This window comes from Molothrus aeneus, chromosome Z, assembly GCF_037042795.1.
Source record: "Molothrus aeneus isolate 106 chromosome Z, BPBGC_Maene_1.0, whole genome shotgun sequence".
In the NCBI taxonomy this organism is placed as follows: Eukaryota; Metazoa; Chordata; class Aves; order Passeriformes; family Icteridae; genus Molothrus; species Molothrus aeneus.
Window position 1 is genome coordinate 36,138,675 of NC_089680.1, and position 18,629 is coordinate 36,157,303.

General features: G+C 38.6%; 1 protein-coding gene across 2 annotated transcripts; it reads left to right on the forward strand.

Annotated features, from left to right (window-relative positions):
• The first annotated feature begins 1,382 nt into the window (after positions 1 to 1,382).
• Positions 1,383 to 18,333, forward strand: DEPDC1B (DEP domain containing 1B). Of its 2 annotated transcripts, XM_066569408.1 has the most exons (11): positions 1,383 to 1,430; positions 1,873 to 2,138; positions 5,981 to 6,116; positions 8,192 to 8,319; positions 11,041 to 11,171; positions 12,208 to 12,255; positions 12,703 to 12,843; positions 15,006 to 15,172; positions 16,671 to 16,847; positions 17,525 to 17,710; positions 18,026 to 18,333. In XM_066569408.1, the coding sequence occupies exons 1-11, from the start codon at positions 1,383 to 1,385 to the stop codon at positions 18,185 to 18,187; spliced, it is 1,590 nt and encodes a 529-aa protein (XP_066425505.1). In that variant the 3' UTR covers positions 18,188 to 18,333. The 2 variants fall into 2 exon arrangements, with proteins under 2 accessions (XP_066425505.1, XP_066425506.1); XM_066569409.1 differs by lacking the exon at positions 17,525 to 17,710.
• Positions 18,334 to 18,629: the final 296 nt, after the last annotated feature.

An 18,629-nucleotide genomic window follows, 5' to 3' on the forward strand; every position in this document is an offset into this window, starting at 1 on the left:
CATAATATCTTGCACAGTGGTTTAGTCTTCCGGGAATTATAAAGCATTTGGAGAGAGAGAATGCAGTGTTTCACAGTGAGTTGTATGGATGCAGCCTAAGAGGATGCCAATGACATCAGCTCAAAACAAATCCTGTCCTCCTACACACAACGTGAGAATCACACAATCTTTATCTGAACCTAAAAACTGTGCATCTCATATATTTAAGTGTATACTTTCGAGTGAGGCTGGAAAGAGGAGTCCAACAGTCAGCTAAGTCATCCATGTTATGGTGAATGTTTACTGACAGTGAGGGGAATAAGGCAATAATTTTGTTTTCCTTAGACCTGGTGGGAAAGCAACACTGGTTGCTTTCAGTCACTTCTCCCCTTTGAGTCCTAAAAATTGGCAGAGATAGCTCATCTGTAATAGCTACCACAGGCGTTTCAGTTACATCCCTGCCCGTGCAGGACAGGTGACTTGGTATCAAAATCTCTGACCTTAAAATGGAGGTTTCCTATTTACTTTCCAAGTAACCCTTTTTAAAAAATACTCACAAAGAGCTAATATACAACAACTCAATGAGTTCTGTGGCACCAGCATCAACCCCTGTCATCTAATATCAAATATCAAATGTAATTGCAAGTAATTATCATCCCACATCCTGCCTGAATTCAAAACAAAATTCTTCAACAAAAAAAACGGATTGGAAACAATTTTAAAATATTGAAAATTGAGTGTTTGGAGGGGTTTTTTTTAGGTTGATTTTTTTTTTTTTTGGTTTTGTTTGTTTAATTAATGCCAATGCTGTGTTCTCTTTATCCAGGGCAGCAATTCACTGGCCAATGTTTTCCTGACATGGTTTAACTTGTTGCCACACACAAAATCGCCAAATGGGCCAGGTTGGAGGGGACTACAGCAGGCTACCTGGTCCAGCCTATCTACGCGAGTAGGGCCACCCTAGAGTACAGGACTGGCACAGGACTGAGTCCAGATGTTCCTGGAATCTCTCCACGAGGGAGGATCCAGAACGTCTCCGGGACATCTGTTCCAGTGCACAGTACCCGCACAGCAAAGAAGCTCCTCCTCATGTTCATGGGGAACTTCCAGTGCATCAATTTTCTGCCCGTTGTCTCTTGTCCTGCTGCCGGGCAACCCCGCACAGAGCTCGGCACCGCGCGGCCCCGCGGCACCTTCGCCCGCTGAGGCGCTCGGACGGGGCCGCCCCCCGCGGCCCGGGACGGGGCCCCACAGCGCCCCCTCGCGCTCGGCTCCCACCCCGCCCCGCCCCGCCAATCAAGCACGGCGCGGGCTCGTCACGTGCTGCGCCCACCACCCAATGGGCGAAGGCGGCGGCGCCCGGCCGGATTCAAACGCGGCGCGGAGCCGGCGCGGCCGCGCCTATGGAGCCGCGGCTGGTGGGGCCCGGGCCGTACCGCGCCACCCGCCTGGTGAGTGCCCCCGCCGCCATCCCCGACACCGCCGCCTTCCCGTGCCGCTGTCCCCCGCGGCCACTCGCCCTCCGGCCTCCTGGTGCCGGCCGGTGCTCCCAGGCCGCGTCTCTGCGGGGCGGGGGCACCCGGGGCTGGCGCGGGGCAGAGGCCGGCCGGGCGGAGCGGCAGGTTGAGCCTTTTGTCCCGGTAAAACCTAAGGGAGGCTAGAGCTGTATCCCTAGGTCCGCTGGTAGTATGGGGCTCTAAATATTTCAGCTTCCTAAACCTGGTGTTTCTTCTCGGGTCGCCACAGTTTAAATCCTGGGCTTAGGTTTCGGTGGTGTTGTGAACGCAGACGGTGACAAAAGGGTGTAGCTCTGCTTACAGAGCCGGCTGCGTTCTGGCCGCCGGAAAACTTGGGAGGAGAGCTCCCGTAACGACTGGCTTTGTTCTTTCCCAGTGGAACGAGATAATCGAGCTCTTCCGTGCTGGGATGCCCTTACGGAAGCATCGCTGTCGTTTCAAGAGCTACGAGCGATGCTTCAAAGCCTCGGAGGCAGTGGAATGTTTGCATGAGCTGCTTGGCTCTAACCAAAACTTTGGCCCAGAAGTGACTCGCGATCAAACGGTGAAGCTGCTTAAAAAATTCCTGAAAAATCATGTAATCGAAGATATTAAAGGAAGGTGGGGCAAAGAGGACTTTGAAGACGATGGCCGTTTATATAGGTAAGCCTGTATAGGGTGATAAAAAAACCCTGGTTTTTTGGAAACAGGGTATAATAACTCTTGCTCGTGTCTTACAAGTATTTTTGTAGAATGCCTCTGAAAAGTGTTGACACGTTTTCCCCTTTTCCTTTTAAAGACTTTAATTTTCTTAGTAATAGGTAGCTGCCGTGACTTAATGTTTGGTTTCAGTTTTCTTGTCTGTTCTGAAATGTTTTTGAAGGTCACTTCTATTCAGTTGCATTCTTTGAATATCAACAAAAGCTTTTGCAGCTTTCACGTGGTATTGAGTTCTCATTGCTGATGGCAGACATCAGGTTTGTTGGTGCTGGAAGAGTACATATTAGGACAGACAGGTGGAAGTGAGAATGCCATTGGTCACCCAGCTCCAGTTGTCTTCCTTCACCCCAACCCCCTGACTATTTTGGTTGCTGTCTCCACTTCTGAGAGAAGAGAAAAGCCTTCTGAATCGAAGATATTTATAACATTTTTTATGGTCCTTGGTTTGTAGATGGACAAAGGACAAAGATTAAATTGCTTATCCTCAAGGTTGGCTCCTTACTTATGCCTGTTGAGCATCTCAGCTGGTGGCTTGTTAACAGATGAGAAGAAATTTCAGTGTCATAAAAGCTTAGCATTACTGGACTGGATTCTTTGGCCTCTTGTGACCTCAGTTAAGGTTTGAGTGGACAGAAGTTGCAGGGTTTGAATTTGTACCATCTTCTAGTGTCCTGTTTGGTGCAGAAGTATTATAAAGATGACCATTACTTCAAGTCTAGATTTGTAACTTTTATCATGGTGACCCTTCTTTTGAGGACGTGGGAGTTCTCATCATGCAAAACATTAGGGAAAATAGGCTAGCAATAAGTTTATGCTTCTACTTATTATAGCTATTATTACATACTCAAATTTTACATATTCATTTTAAAGTAATGATTTCTTAATATTTTTTGGGGGAAATATATAGAACTGAGTTCCCACTTGATGTATATTGAGTCATTTTTTCATTTTGCTCTATTGATCTTTTTATTTCTGGCATTAATTCTTGTCAAAAGATTTAATATGGGGTTTGACAACTGCTGGTGTTATTCTATATTTCTTTCGTTTGGTTTTGCTGTATTTGTGTGGCTGTGGGGTTTTTGTTTATTTTGTATTAGCATGAGTATATATTCAAATTATTTTTTCTTTTATTTATTTGTATTTTCAGTCATGACTACTGAGCTGCAGGCTGGGGAAGTTGGCTAGGTGAAATATTTCTGTTCTTCTAATTTTCTGCGTGCTCTGCCTACTGATCTGCTATTGGACAACAGAAATCTTGTTATATATTTTGTTGTGATGTTCTTTCTCCCCTTCCCACTGAAAAAATAACTAAGTAATTGAACTTTTTTCAGTTAAAAATGCATACCTTGCATGCATCTTGAACTGGAGCCAGCTTTTTTCCTCACTGGGCTTGGTGCAATAATAAGCTACATACATTACTCGCCGCTTTAAGTATCAAGACATGCTTCTCTCCTATTTAAGTAGCTAAACACAGGTTTTCCAGCCTATTTTAGTCCTGTATTCAATGTCCTGGCAGCTCCCTCTGGTGGGCTCTCCTAATGCTACATGTAAAATACGGGGTGTTTTCTCCTCACAGAGGAGGAGATGGAGGTAGTGGTACGAGTCAATTCTACTGACAGTGCTAACTTTGGAAAAGTTACATGCTTCATACCTTCTGTATAAAATTGTGTTAACATGCTGTAATGGCACTCTGCGGTACACAGTTGTGTCACTCATTTACTTCACATGTTAAGTGTAGCTGTCTGCTCTTGTTCATCCACAGAGTATGCAAAAGAAATATTGCCAAAAGTTGGATTGCGTGAGAATATTTGGCAAGTATTAAACATGAAGATGAGATCTAATGTGACTTCTAAAAATAGCAAAGTCTTATCAGTGTGTCCTGACTTACTGGCTCAGCTGAGTCTACAATAATGAATGAGAAGTTACAGTTTTGGAAGCTGTTGGGCTTTATACTTTTTTTTTTGGAATCTAAGCCATTCTATCAAAAGCAAAGGGGTTAGCACTCTTGCAATGATAGCAATCTTTTGGGAATTCAGCAGTCATATTATTATATCTTGGACATCACTGTTAGTTGACCTTGTTCTGGACACAAAGAGGTATCTCTAGTTCCTCTTTTTATAAACTCCCCAAACTAGTGTTGCTGGCTATAACCAATTCTGATTTTGATGTGTCAGCCTTGGAGTGTTTCTCAGTCCTTTGCTTTGAGTGACATTAATCCTTCTCCATCTAGATCTTGCTGTAATACTACCTGAGAAAGGGGAATGCATCTCCTTTTTCTGACTGTAAGAACTTCTTTTACTGATTGGCTGCAAATCAGGGCAGCAAACGACACAAAGCTAAAAATTGTGAAGAACTGGAGAAGAAACAGGAAACTACTGAGGATAGTGTAAGGCAAAGGAAAAAGGCTTGCAGATTGTGATATATTTCCTAAGAAATAATGAATATCTGAAAAATGGTTGAGAACATTCAACAGCTGAACATCTGCCATGTAGTCTGGCTTACCATTAAAAAACAGTAAATCTTGCAGGATGAGAGTCAGGTGTGTGCTGCTGATTCTGGGGGTTTGTCTGATGAAGGTGATATCTCTCTGTTGCAGATGTGCTGTTGAAGGGCACTGTGGAATATGCTCAGTGTGTATGGTCAAAACAATCAATGTGTTTAACCATGCAGTGTAACAGTACTGGACTAACCAAACTGCAGAACAAATCTAAATGAAAAACTTATTAAATGTTTGAAGCACCTTTAGAGGACGGGGTGACATTTTGGAGAAACTTGAGAGTTTCTCAAGAATTTTTTCTGGGAGGATATATATGTATGCTCTCCAGCAGTGTGCAAGCTTTTGTTGCAAAGTCACGGATGTATCTGTCTTTTACGTTCTGTTTTAAAAAAGTTAATGAGGCTTAAGCAGTTGCTTAAAGCATGAGGGATCTCAGCATCTAAAACCTGGCCGTGCAAGTCGACAGGATTGGATCTGGGCCAGTCTGAAGAGGTGTTTCCATTGAACTGATTTGTCTTTCTGATATGCTGTCATTAGTTCCTTTGTACATGCTCTGAGCTGAACTTAGCAATAATTTGGTGCTGATCAAGCTGGATAGTTTGTTTTCCTTCTTTTCTACAAGGGCTGGTTTAGGGGCTTATTTCTGCTAATGTCTTCAAGGCACTTCTTGAAATGCCTTAAGAAGTCAAATAGTTACCTGCAAAACCATCTGGAAAAAAGAACTGCAGGATATGATCCAGAAAAGAACTGCAGGATAAGATCTTCGCACAGAAAGCATGTAAACACAGAAGAACCTGGTAATGTGGGCAAAACTTTGTGTGGACACTTGCATGCACTCTAACTAAATCTGAGTGTTAGTCATGTGACTTAGCTATGTAGCTTTGCTTTAGGAAATGCATGCTAACAAAGCACTTGACATGGGGGAAAACATCCCCACGGCTTTTTCAGCAGAATCAACATCTCCTAGTGAAGACCTATGTCATTGTCCATGCAAAGACAGCTAGTGCTGTAAGAGACGCACTGGGTAGCAGACATTCACCCAAGGCTCAGCTATGTCGTGGGAGGTACAAAGGACCTGAACTGTTCTGGAGCAGCAGCTGGAGGGCAAACAAGACACTCCACGATGTTTTACATATCATGCAACACCAGTCTACAGCAAACTAAGTTGGGCTGTGAATGTCCAAAGCATTTGTTGTATTTTTGCATGTGAATGCTGACTACAGTTTTGCATTGGTAAATAGGAATTAGATTGGCATTTAGAGACTTTAAAAATGTTCTCTAATTGTAGATTTCCTCCTTCCTCGCCACTGAAGTCATATCCAAAGAAACCTTCATGTGGAAAGGAAGTAATTAAATTTCCAGACTGGAATGAACCAAGGGCTGGCCCTTCTCAAGAACCCATCCCAGTGAAATCCGTCACAATGGTAAGGCACCCAGTTTTATTTCCCCAAACAAAAGCACATTTGGAAAGCAAAACTGAGCTGATGACCTCTATGCTGTGTCACAAAATACTTGCTAATAAAATTAAATGCTAAATACTTTTATTCTAAACTTTTGTGAAGGCAAATTTTTCTTAAAATTTGCTGGAGAAGTAATATTTTAGTGTTCTTTGTGCTACACATTGCAATGTCCTGAGGAACCTGAGTTCCACATGGGTGTATTTTCCCATATTTCATTCCAGTTTGCGGAAATTCCGATAGGGCATTTATTATATTACCAGACAAAATAGTCACACTGTAACTCTTATTTGGACACTTCAGATACCAGAATATATGCAGTTATTACAACCTTCCTAGCTGCTGGAAGTACTGGTATTGACTCAATTTCCTTTTTTATAAGGAATATGTTTTCGCTAAGGAGAAGTGGTCCTGATTTTTCAGTTATCCTTTGTAAGCTCGGGAAGTCATCTGGCCTCATACTTATGTGGATTGATCCAGCCTTTATAAAGTTATTGAAAAAACTTGGTTTTATTAGTAAACAAAAATTGTATCAACTCTATTCACCTTGACATAGTAAAAGACTAGGCTTCTGGAGTTGTGAATATTCTGAGGTCTTCCTTCAGTGTATCTTATATGTGCATTCTCATAATTTGTGAACTCACAAATTATTTGTGATTTCTTTGATGATTTTTGCCTTTTTATTACTGCCCTTCAGAGCAGGAGTCTGGCCTTAGATTTTTTGATAAACCACAGTCTATTTGGAAAAGTAGCTCCTACCATTTTGCTGAACATCTAAATGTTCTGAATGAATGGTTATTCCATACTTACAATCCAACTGTGTGCAAATCAAGTGTACTCTTCACGTACAGCAAGCTTCTGAAGAGGAAAGGCATGGTCCTTAGTGCTTCAATAGTAGATAGAAGAAAAGATGGTGCCAAAGACAGGAAATGAGAATGATAAGATGGAGTATTTTAGTTACTGAGCAAGTATCTGTTGAAGATGTAATATATTACAGTCTCCAACTGTGCCCTGAATTTCCATCCAAGCATCCTGGCCTGATAAGAATTAGCAAAAGTCTGCATCTGATTGGATGCAACAGCATAGAGTTTGGCATAGCTCAAAATCTCTTCTGTTGGCAGTTTGGATTAATACAGTGGACTGTAAGTGAGGCAAAGCTATAAGCTTCTTTCTGCTGCCTCTTTTATAATTAGGTCTAGCTTCCACTGGAATACTGAAGTAGACAGCTGAAAATGGTGGTACCGTGAATTGCTTCAGCATCAATCTGAGCACTTAGTGGCTGTGTGTAGATTGATGAGCATGGTTGTGTGTCATGAAATACTGATGTGAAAGACCAGACCCTTAATTTCAGAGGGTGCTATTTGCTTCCAACTAGCTCTAGTCTAGTCTGCCATGGAATGACAGACAATTAGTGCTTGGAGTATTTAAGTGCATTCCTGGAATGCATTTTGTGGTTTGGTTATAAGGAATACTTTTAATGTGCTTTAGCGCTGGTCTGTAGTGTAAATCAGTTCTCAGTTTTACTTTACACTTCTATAATGGTGGACTAGATCGGATGGGTGCCTTCAGATGTAGTGATTTGCTTTTATTTTCTTTATGTATAGAGCCTGTTATTAAACTTACTGTTATTTTAGTGTATGCTGAACAAGGATTTTTTTCCTAATTCGTTGGTATCATAATTCTCCAGTAACTTTTCCATAAACAGATGTTTAATCTTAAAATGGCAGATGAACTGATTTTAATCATGAATAGGACTTGAACATAGGATTAAAGGCCATTGACTCCTGAACTCCAATGGTTATTCTGACACATATAATTTTTCAGCTCTTCTCAATTCCATAACTCTTCTCAAGTTGTGGAATTGAGAAGAGATCTGTAAGATTGAGAAAATGTTTCATTTCTCTTAGACACAAATACTTACTTTGCATCCTGAGGACTTCACTGGAATTTAAGAACACTTGCAATTCTGTACTATAAATGTTTTATACTGTTTAACACTTGAAAAGCCACCAGTTAATGAGGAGGGTTTTTTCTGATTTCAGAACTCTGAGATGTGGTACAAGCGACACAGCATAGCTATTGGGGAAGTACCGGCATGCAAACTTGTGTTCCGCAGAGAACTAACACAAAACAATATAGAAGAGATATGGAAATCCATGACTTTATCACGGCGAGTATACTTATGAGTCATTTGCTCTTATAGTAAAACTGTGTAGTAGGTAATAGTCTTGTCTATCTTCTCTGGTAACACTTGTAATTTCACCCACTCACTTTTCATCATTGCCTTCAAAGCCATAGTGTCTAGACTAACTCTACCACTTGTTATTTGGCTAACAAATTCAGCAAATAAAGTCTGAAAAAAAACTTTACTGTCCTTAGTACCTTTTGACTTCTGCACGTTGTGTTATACGATTCTTTGTTGTGTGGGCTTTGTCTTGTTTAATCACTTTTTTTCTCTGTCTCTTTTTCTTGTTGCTAGGAAATAAAAGCACTTATGTAGAAGTGCTATGGAACCTTTCAATGGCAAGTACAATACTTTGTATGAGATATAAATGGCATAGCTAATTGAGTGCTGAAGCTTTGAGATTCAGCTTAGAGATTCATTTACTAAATTCAAATGGAATCTCCTATGCAAAGTTAAAGCTATTGCTTTGGACTGTTTCTGCAGAGGAAGAAATAGTATACACTAGCTGATATTACAGCATGGTTGAGGTCTTACTAAGGATGACTTTAGTGTAAACCTAGCACATTTATTTGTACGTAATGCGTTCGGTGCTGAGGTGAGCAGTTTTGGTGACAGCATGATGGGCAGCAGAGGGCATGTGTATTCTGGGTTTCTTGAACCAAGGAAACTTCAGGAGAGTGGAGAGACACCCTGGTAGCCTAGAGCTCACACGGCAGCAGCTGATAGGACCTGGACAAATGAGACCAGGGGCAGTGGTGGCCAAGCCCTCCTTCACATAAAGGTCCCTATAGAGCTCTAGCAACCGAAATGGTGGGCAAACAGGGTTGGCACAGCAGATTGTGTGGAAGGATGCTGAAACCCTGACAGCTTGATCAGGGAGCAGTAGCATTCACGTGACAGAAAGTCCTGGACTCATTAAGTTTGATGATTGACACTGGAACTCCCACAGCTCTGGGCTGGAAGAGTATGACTGTGGGAATAGGGAGACTCACAACTGACCCTGAATTTGTTTGAAACTTTCTGCTTGAGCTGGATATGCTTAAAGATATGAAGCCCAATGGGATTCATTCCAGGGTGCTGAAAGAGCTGGATGATATTATTGCAGGATCTTTCTCCTTATTTTTTCATTTATCTTGGGATTCTGGACAGGCACCTGTTATCTGGAAGCTGGCAACTATTTTCGCAACTTTAAGAAAGCAAAGAACAAAGACCCTGTTGATTACAGGCCTGTCAGTATCACTTCAGTGCCTATAAAATGATGGAAAATTATCTGGGAGTTAATAATAAAATATTTGAGAGACACACAGTCATTTGTTATAGCCAGCATAGTTTCAGAAGGGAAAAATACTGTGTAACCAATTAAATTTTCTTTTATGACAAGGTCACCCATCTAGTTGACCAAGGGAAGCCAGTTGATGTGGTTTATTTGCATTTAAGCAAAGCTTTTGGTATTGTCTCTCACAGTATCCTTCTAGATAAACTGTGCAGCATGCAGCTTGGTGAGCCCCATAATATTGTTGGGTGAGCAGCTGGCTCTTGGGTCAAGCACAAAGGATTGTGGTAAATGTGGTTATCTCTGGAGGGCAGTTATCAGTGGGGCTCTGCAGGGCTCCATTCTAGGGCCGGTGCTCTTTCATGTTTTTGTAAATGATATGGATGGGGGAATTGAATGTACATTAAGTTTGTCCATGATACTAGGTTAGAAGGAACTTTGGACTCCTTCAAGGGTGGACAGGGCCTGCAGTGAGATCTGGATAGAGTAAAGGGCTGTACAGTCACCAAAAGCTTTGAGAAATCTGAGGGGTGCCCTCAGTGCAGCCTACAGTTTCTGGAGAGGAGAGTGGGGGGAGATGTGGAAGATCTCTGGTGACCAGTGATAGGACACAAGGAGATGGAATCAAGCAGCTGGGGAGGTTCGGACTCCACATTAGGAAAAGATTCTTCACTCAGAGAGTGACTGGGCACTGGCACTGCCTCCCTGAGGAAGTGGGCACAGCACCAAGCCCTACAGAGTTCAAGGAGCATGTTGGCTGTGCTTTCAGTTACATGGTATAGTTTTAGGTATTAAAATTACTAGACCTTTTCTAGGTACTGAAACAAAACTTTTTTAGGGCTATGAAGATTGTCAAGGGTCTAGAAGGGAACACATGAGGAGTGGTTGAGATCTTCTGGCTTCTTAACTTGGAGAAGAGGAGGCTGAGAGGACACTGCAGTGCAATCTGTGATGGGAAGTGGAGGAGAATACACTGGTCTCTTCTCTGTGGTGGCCGGTGGCAGGACTGAGGGAATGGCCTGAAGCTGTCAGGGGAGGTTTAGATTAGATATTAGGAAAAGAGTCCTCATCCAGGGGGTGGTTGGGCACTGGAACAAGCTCCCCAGGGAAGTGGTCCCAGCCTGACAGAGTTCAAGAGGTGTTTGGACAGTGCTCTCAGGCATGTAGTATAATTTTTGTGGTTGTGCTGTGAAGAGCCAGGAGCTGATCTTTGTGGATCCATTCCAGTTTAGGATATTCTATAAATCTAGGCAGCTTTGTGAGAAGCAGGAGTTGTGCTGAATGGTCCTTATGGCTGTCATCCAACTGGAGATACTCTCTATGAAATTAAAGTCTCTTTTTTTTCTGAATTGTATCCTAATTGTATCCTAATACTTCATGTTTGCCTTTTCCAGATTAGATGGTGTATGACCTATGTTTATGTATTTTTGCAGATTACAAAAGGTGTTGGGTTTGGATTCTCTGGATGAAGTGTTAGACACAAAACTTGTGAATTCAAAACATATAGTTCAAAATGTATATAATGTCAATAAGCAAGGCATTGTCACTTTAGAGGACAAATCAAGTGAGTATTTTAGAAATTTTCTTTTTTTTTTTTTTTGATATTGCTATCTACTTTGTAAAAACTCTAGTTTTTATAATGCTATTGTTTTTAAAATGCTGTTGTTCTCCTCTGGTATCCCAATCGTAAGAGTCAGTGTTTATTCTATATTTAATCTCGTAAACAGATTCTGGCTTTAGTAGGGTTGAAAAATGAATGTAAGACAGCAGCAACTTTTTACCATTTATGAATATAGGGATATTAATCACTTCAAGGTAACTTTCTTGACCCTACCCTTTTAATTACCTGAATTGGAGTGTTTGCATGAAGAAAAAATGTATTAAAAATACATTGAGAGATCCAAAATGTACATTGAGAGAGTTTTCAGTATTAAAGATTGTGAGAGAGCCAAGACGTGCATTGAGAGAGTTTTGAGTTTTGAAGATAGCGCCATGTTTAAAATTGTTTTGCACATCAGAGAAAAAATAAAGCATCTTTACTCCTCTGATCTATCACAGTATTATTGCCACCAATATTTTCATAAGATTTGTAGAGAAATTTAAATATGACATTAAAACCTGGTTTGGTTTTGAATAAAACTGCCTTCAGAGCACATGTGTGCTCATTTCAAAGGCAGTTGGACCATCTCAAAATATTAACTTTCTCTTAGCAGAAATGGCAAAACTGAATATGAGCGCTTTTAATCATCTTGGGTACAAAGTAAACACTTCATTGTATAGCATTGGGGAAGGCTGTATCTAGAACTGGTTTAGTCTGATTTTTTTTTTTTAGGGTAGTTTAAAGATTTGTGATATGACCTGTTTTGCTGATTGAGCTGCAAGGGCAGAATGCATAACTGTATGATAGTAGTGCAGGTACTGAAGTATAGATGTAATTCAAGCTAGATCCTACATTAAGGTATAGCCTGCCTTTGGAGTCACTTGATTTACTACACAGGAGGAGTGTTAAATTGTTTTCAGCTTTGCTTTTGTCTAACAGTTGAATATTTTTCTTGTTTTTTCTTTTTTGCCATTTTAATTTCTGTTTCTTCCCTTTGCAGAGGAACTACCTCATTGGATATTATCTGCAATGAAATGTCTAGTAAATTGTAAGTAAATTCAAAAAGGGAAAAAGATCCCACAAACAACCCACCCCCCAAAAAATAAATTGAACTGACTGTGTCTACACCACTTTATTAAATCCTGTATACAATAATTTTCTAAAAGGAAGTTGGAGAAGACTTGTCAGTGTGTATTCTCCTTCCAGTGTAGCTTATTTAAATTAATTATATAAAGGTTTAACTAGTCTATTAATGTTTTTCCTGTACTTTGTATCTTCACTAGACCTATTGGGAATACATCAGTAAGTAGTAGATGAATAAAATTTCACTTATTTTGAAGAATCGATCTTTTTTAAAATTTTTTTTTCTCCTCTAATGATCCATTTTAATGGGCTGGATTAGAAAACACTGATTTGCTCAGTGGCTGAAAATCAATATTCTCTCTCTCTCTTTTGCTCCTTTTTGGCTTTTTTTTTTTTTTTTTGTTCTTTGTAGGGCCCAGCTGTTCAGATCTGAAGCAGCCTACGTACTCAGGCTTTGAAAGAGATGTCTTCAAAACAATAGTGGACTACTTTAGCCAGATGAAAGAACCTCTTCTCACATTTAATTTTTTTGATATTTTTGTTAGTGTGTTAGGTAAGTAGTTTGGAATCTAATGAAAAAAATATTCTTTAGAGTTAATTTTCTGGAGTTATTTTACCTAAAATAATATCACAGATGAATTATTTAGGGCCTTTCCTTTCCATTCTACATAGAGAACAGTTTAAATTTATTTCATATCACACAGTAGTTTTATTTTTGTGTCTTTTTAATCACATTGGTTCAAAAGTCTTTCATTGCTTGTCTTTATAACATTAAAGGCCTCTGTTCATTGCTCAGCATGGATGGATTTTATTAAATTTTTCTTTTTTTACAAGTGCTTAAATGTCTTAAAAACTCTCATAAGCTTTTAGAAATTGCTTGACTGAAGTCTAGATTAGAAAGGATTAGGGCTTTAAGCACAGTTTTTAACCCTGGAAATATGATATTTAAAGGGAATTGAAATACTATGTTGCTTTAATTTAGAAATGGCATTAACTAATGTAGTGTTTAAAAGAAGCAATGTTTTAGTTATTAACTAGAACTTTCCAGAGTTCACACTATATTAAAATTGACAACTCTGATCCTACAGATGGCTTACTGAAAGACAGTAAATAGTAAGACAGTCAATATTTGATTATATTTTATGTAATCAAATTTCAGAAAGAACAACTGAATTGAAAAGTAAACCCGCTTTGTAGCATGTTAGTTTTTTGAGCTTCTTTCTGTGTAAACAACACTGTTTTTATTAAACTATTGAGATGAGAAAGGAATCTAGAATGACACTTCTGTTTCTGGAATTTAGTATATATACTTTGTGAGTTGTCAATCTTGCTTCATATGGAATATAAATCAATTTTCTGACTTCTTTTTTTTAGTCAGCTCTTGTTTATGTCTTTAAAACTTATTCTTCTGCTTTCATACTCTGTTTCTGTTTTGCTTTTCCATGTTTTTCACATCTTTCAGGTTTTACTACTATCATTTCACACCATTTTGTAAATGTAAAATTAGAAGAAAGATTTCATGCCAGTATGTATGTGGAAGCAATGAAAATTGTGCCATGTTTCAAGAAGTCAAACATTAATTTTGTGATCTCTTTAAAAAAAGTGAAGTGCTGATATGGAATCATTCCTTACTCTTCTAAGCATATGCATCAATATGCATGCCAAATCTTCCTTTGAAGTTAGAAAAAGCTTTACAATGAAAATTAGCTTCAGTGTTTTACCCATCTCCTTGGAATGTCTTACCTAGTCCACACTTCTTTTCCAATAAGAAACAGTTTCCATGTTTTACATCATGGAGTTTACCAGAATGGTGGATGAGGAGATAGCAGTGGATACTGTTTATGTTGAGAGCAGTAAGGCTTTCAACGCTTGTGTTCCATTTCATCCTTCTAGGCATCCTGAGGAAGTACAGCCTGGATAGGTGGGTAGTGAGGTGAACTCAGAAATCGGTTCAGTTGCTGGGCTCAGAGGGTTGTGATCCGTGGCACAAAGTCTGGCTGGATGTCAGTCGGTGAGAAGGACCCCAGGGCTGGTAGTGTGGCCAGTAATGATTATCACTTTGTTAATGACCGGGAGGTGGCACATTCTGTCCTAAACTTGGGCACAATGCCCTAAACAAGCATGCAAATAACTAAAATGGGGAAGAGTATCTTATGCAGCAGTGTTGTAGTACCATGCAGGGTAACCTCGACTGGCTGCAGAAATGGGTAAACAGGAATTTTATAAAGTTTAGAAAAGGAGAAATGTCAATTCCTTTCCTGAGGAGGAATAAGCAGAGTTAGGCACAGATTTAATATCTATAGGTGTGAGGCACATGTATAAGCACATTTTCTTTCCCTGTGATTGTTGTCACAGACTTAACATTTTATGTAACATGGTTGCTATATCTGTGCATACCATTCAGTTGCGTTTAGTGCTGAGGTAATAAAAGAGCAAAGGATGAAAAAAATGCTGTATTTTTTAGTGTATTCTAATATTTAGAATTATTGGTTATGGCTATCAACGTCTTCCAGTGCATCAGAAGAAAATCTTCTAAAAACTTAAGTCCTAGTAGTCCAAATCTAGTGATATCTTTCTAGTCTCATTGGGGAGTGGAGTTCTAAGGCAATCTTGAGTGAGTAAGAAGGGAATTTTGGGAGTTAGATTTAGAAATGTTATGGAAATACATATATAACTGAGAAATGTTTCCCAACCTTCTGGTCTCATATAAACCAGGACTGCTGCAAAAACCCAGCAAGGCTGTAGAAGCTCTTCAGATATCTTGCCTCCTACTGCCACCAGAAAATAGGAAAAGACTACAGCTTTTGGTGAGAATGATGGCAAGAATTAGTCTAAACCAGGATTTGCCACGTCTTTCTGAATCAGTGAGGACCAGAACTTTGGTATGTATAAGTGTAAGGTAAAAGGTCTGGACAGACTTTTGGTCTACAGGTTAAGGATTCTTACTGGAGAGTATGAACAAAATACAATTTGCTTGTTTGAGGAACTAATTTGTCTGTCCCAGCTATTTGGAAAGCTAATCTGGATTTGAATAAAGTGGGATTTCATGGCAATTTGTGAGCACACAAAGAAATTGCTCAGAATTTAGAGGTTTCCTTACCTTTCCAAGTTAAATCACCACTGATTTCACTATTGAGTAGGAAAAAAGCACAAACAAACAAGAAACTCCCAAAAACAAACAATCAAAATCAACCAATTAAGAAAAGCAGATGAGGTGTCTCTGGTGTTCTTTATAACTTCAGACAGTGTGAATGAAAAAGACTGCCTGTTTCAATCATAGCTAGAAATATGGAGCTGAATGTTCTGATTGACCTGTTTTCAGCCATTCAAAAAAATTAAAATCCCAACTGTTTATTTCAGTAGTTGTTTTTTTTTTCACCACACACAGAAGTGTCTTAAAGTAAGCTCCAGTTTTTGCTAATTCTTCTGTAGCAGCTTATGTAGTGATATCACTATGCTGATGTGTGCAACAACACCTTATTACAAAGTCATTAGGCATAACTTAACTATTCTGACGAGCTAACAACATATATTTATTTTGTTTAATTTAAAAGTCTTTGAAAATTAAGTGCAATGGAAAACTAAGCTGCAGAGCTATTCTGTAAAAATCCCATAACAGCATGTACAAATCTAAATGCGCTCCGCAGCAATTAAGTTTTTAGTGAACTCTGAATAATATTTGATTAAAATAATTAATTTTTTTACTGCCAAGGTTATAATTTAATTAACTATAAGTGGTCTTTCATTAAAATTATTGTTGTAATTGAAATGTTGATTTTAGAAGTGAATCCTTATAGTCTGAGTGTTTTGTATGAAGTGTTAATTCAGCAATGTAAGGTATGGTACATGAGAAAAATCTTTATTACCTTCTGTGATTTTAATGTTACAAGTGACTGGTGCACAAACAGAAACTCTTGTAACTGAGTGCTTGAGCACAATACTACCTGAAGTTAACTGGACCTGAAATTTTATTTGATGATTTCCGAATAGTGGTTTCAAGTTTTCCCTCTGGTGCCTAATTTCTATTAAATTTCTGTGTTATTTTAAAAAAAAATCTCTAAATACATATACCCTCTTTAAATAGCCATGTGAAGTGGATATTTGACAAAGTCTTGAGAATAAAATGAAATTCATTCATTCTATATCTAAAGTCAGGAGTGGATTATCTGTATGAGACAGGAGCAATCTTCAGTGCACTCACATAATGTCACTGTACATAATACATTTAAAAAAAATATTGATATGTTTGAAGTACAGTAAGTATTGTGATGTTAAAATATTTGTTCTAAAAGTTCACTTTTTAAACGTAGCCTGATTCTCTACTCCTCTCTCCCAAACAGAAAAATATATTATAATTATGTGTGTGTTTTTTTCCCTCAGATGGTTCAGGCGTTTTCCCGTTGTATTCTCTGCTCAAAGGATGAAATTGACTTGGATGAACTTCTTGCTGCTAAACTAGTATCTTTTCTCATGGATAATTATCAAGAGATCTTAAGTGTTCCTTCTGCTTTAAAGTCTTCCATAGAGGATCATGTTGTACATCTCCAGAGAGTCCAAGTAAGTATCTAGTGAAAAAACCTCTTTTGTCTCTCTATTTCTAGATTGAACTTATCCTTTGTTCTCTTAAGATTGACAGTTCTTACAAGGTTTTGTTCTGTTTCTGTTAGCTTTTGAGGTCTAATTAATTTTGACTACTGATATTAAACCATAACTATGTGTTTAAATGAAACGAAACAAATATTGAATTTGTTTAGAGACAAGAACTCTCAAATATGTTTTCCTGTTTGTCAGCACTATCTTCCCATGGAATGAGCAAACTGTGTTTGTGGTAGTGAAGAAAACAGAATTATTATAAAGCGTTTTCATTCTTGTTCTTTTTTTTTTTTCCCTTTAGAACCATCCTTACTTGCTCAGTTTTTTCATTTGTTTCCTGATACCATAATTTCTTTTTGTTCAAAGATGATTTTTAGTTCTTTTGTCTATTTTCTACTGGAAAAGTAACTTTAAACTTAAATCAAGAGCTGAACAGGCTTCCTATGTGTCATGTATTTTGACTTACTGGAACTCACTCAATTAGGGCTCGAGATAAAAATTACAGTTCAAGGTCTCTAGTCAGTATTTCCTCTACTTAATGTCTTGGAGTGGTCAATTGATTAAGCCAATTTATGCAAGTGTTTTGCAGAAAACTTAGCTATTCTTTTTGGTTTTTTTTTTTTTTTTTACTGTATCTTCAGATAAAATATGCTGGGACTGATAGTGATGCAACACTTCCTCCTCCATCATTTTGTCACCAAATCACTACAGGTGAATTTGAATACCAAAGGGCAGCTGGCTCTCAAGAACCACTGGCAGCTTTGTTGGAAGAAATTGTAATGAATAAAGAAATATCTGTGAAGGATAAAAAGAAGAAGCTCAAGCAAGTAAATAAAATTTTCTCCTCAGTTTCTAATTTCAATTTGAAAATATTTATCAAGTCTTAGACATGCATTCTTCTAGAGAAATACTGAAATTGAAAACAGTGGCTACACATGGGGATTTCCAGATTTATAATACTTTAGAACAAGTATGCTGTGATCAATCAACCCAAATCAGAAATACTGCCTAATTTTCTATATAGCAGTGTAGAAAGTCCCTTAGAGATATAATTTCCCTGTTCCAGAAATGCAAGCTTCACTTTAATAGTTTATTGTATGTGTTTGAACAAATTCTTAATTTGAATTAATGTACTTTTCTAGTTTCAGAAATCTTACCCTGAAGTGTACAGAGTACGATTTCCTAGCCCTGAAACAGAAGCGATGCTATTTCCTGAAAAAACTAAACAGAAACCACCAATACTGATGTGGGCCTTAAAAAAGCCTTTTCAACCGTTTCACAGAACCAGAAGCTTTCGGATGTAAATGGTTTGAAATATATCAGCAAAGGAACAGAGACACAGTGTATTGTCAGTGGATCTCATGCAAAAGGAGTCTGAGCAGCATGTGGTTACTCAAAAAAACTACTGGGGATACTGCTAAGATCATAGAAAATGTTGAAAGAAGAGGAGAGCATTGAGGTTGTAGTAATGTGAACCACTATCAGTATTTTTGTAAAGCATTATTTTTTTAAATGTGTGTTACTTCAAAACAAGAAAAAAAACCAGAAAAAAAACTAAACAAACCCACCGCACACTCAAGGGGATTATTCTATATATGGGTGATAATGTACACTTGCTGTGGTTTGTTTTGACTATCATTTTAAGGCCCAAATGTATTTGAACGTAATGTATTCTTTGTAACTAGTCAACAGCTTTTTTCCCTCCCTGAAAAGAGTGTCTTGCATAAACTAGGCTGTATTAGTGCA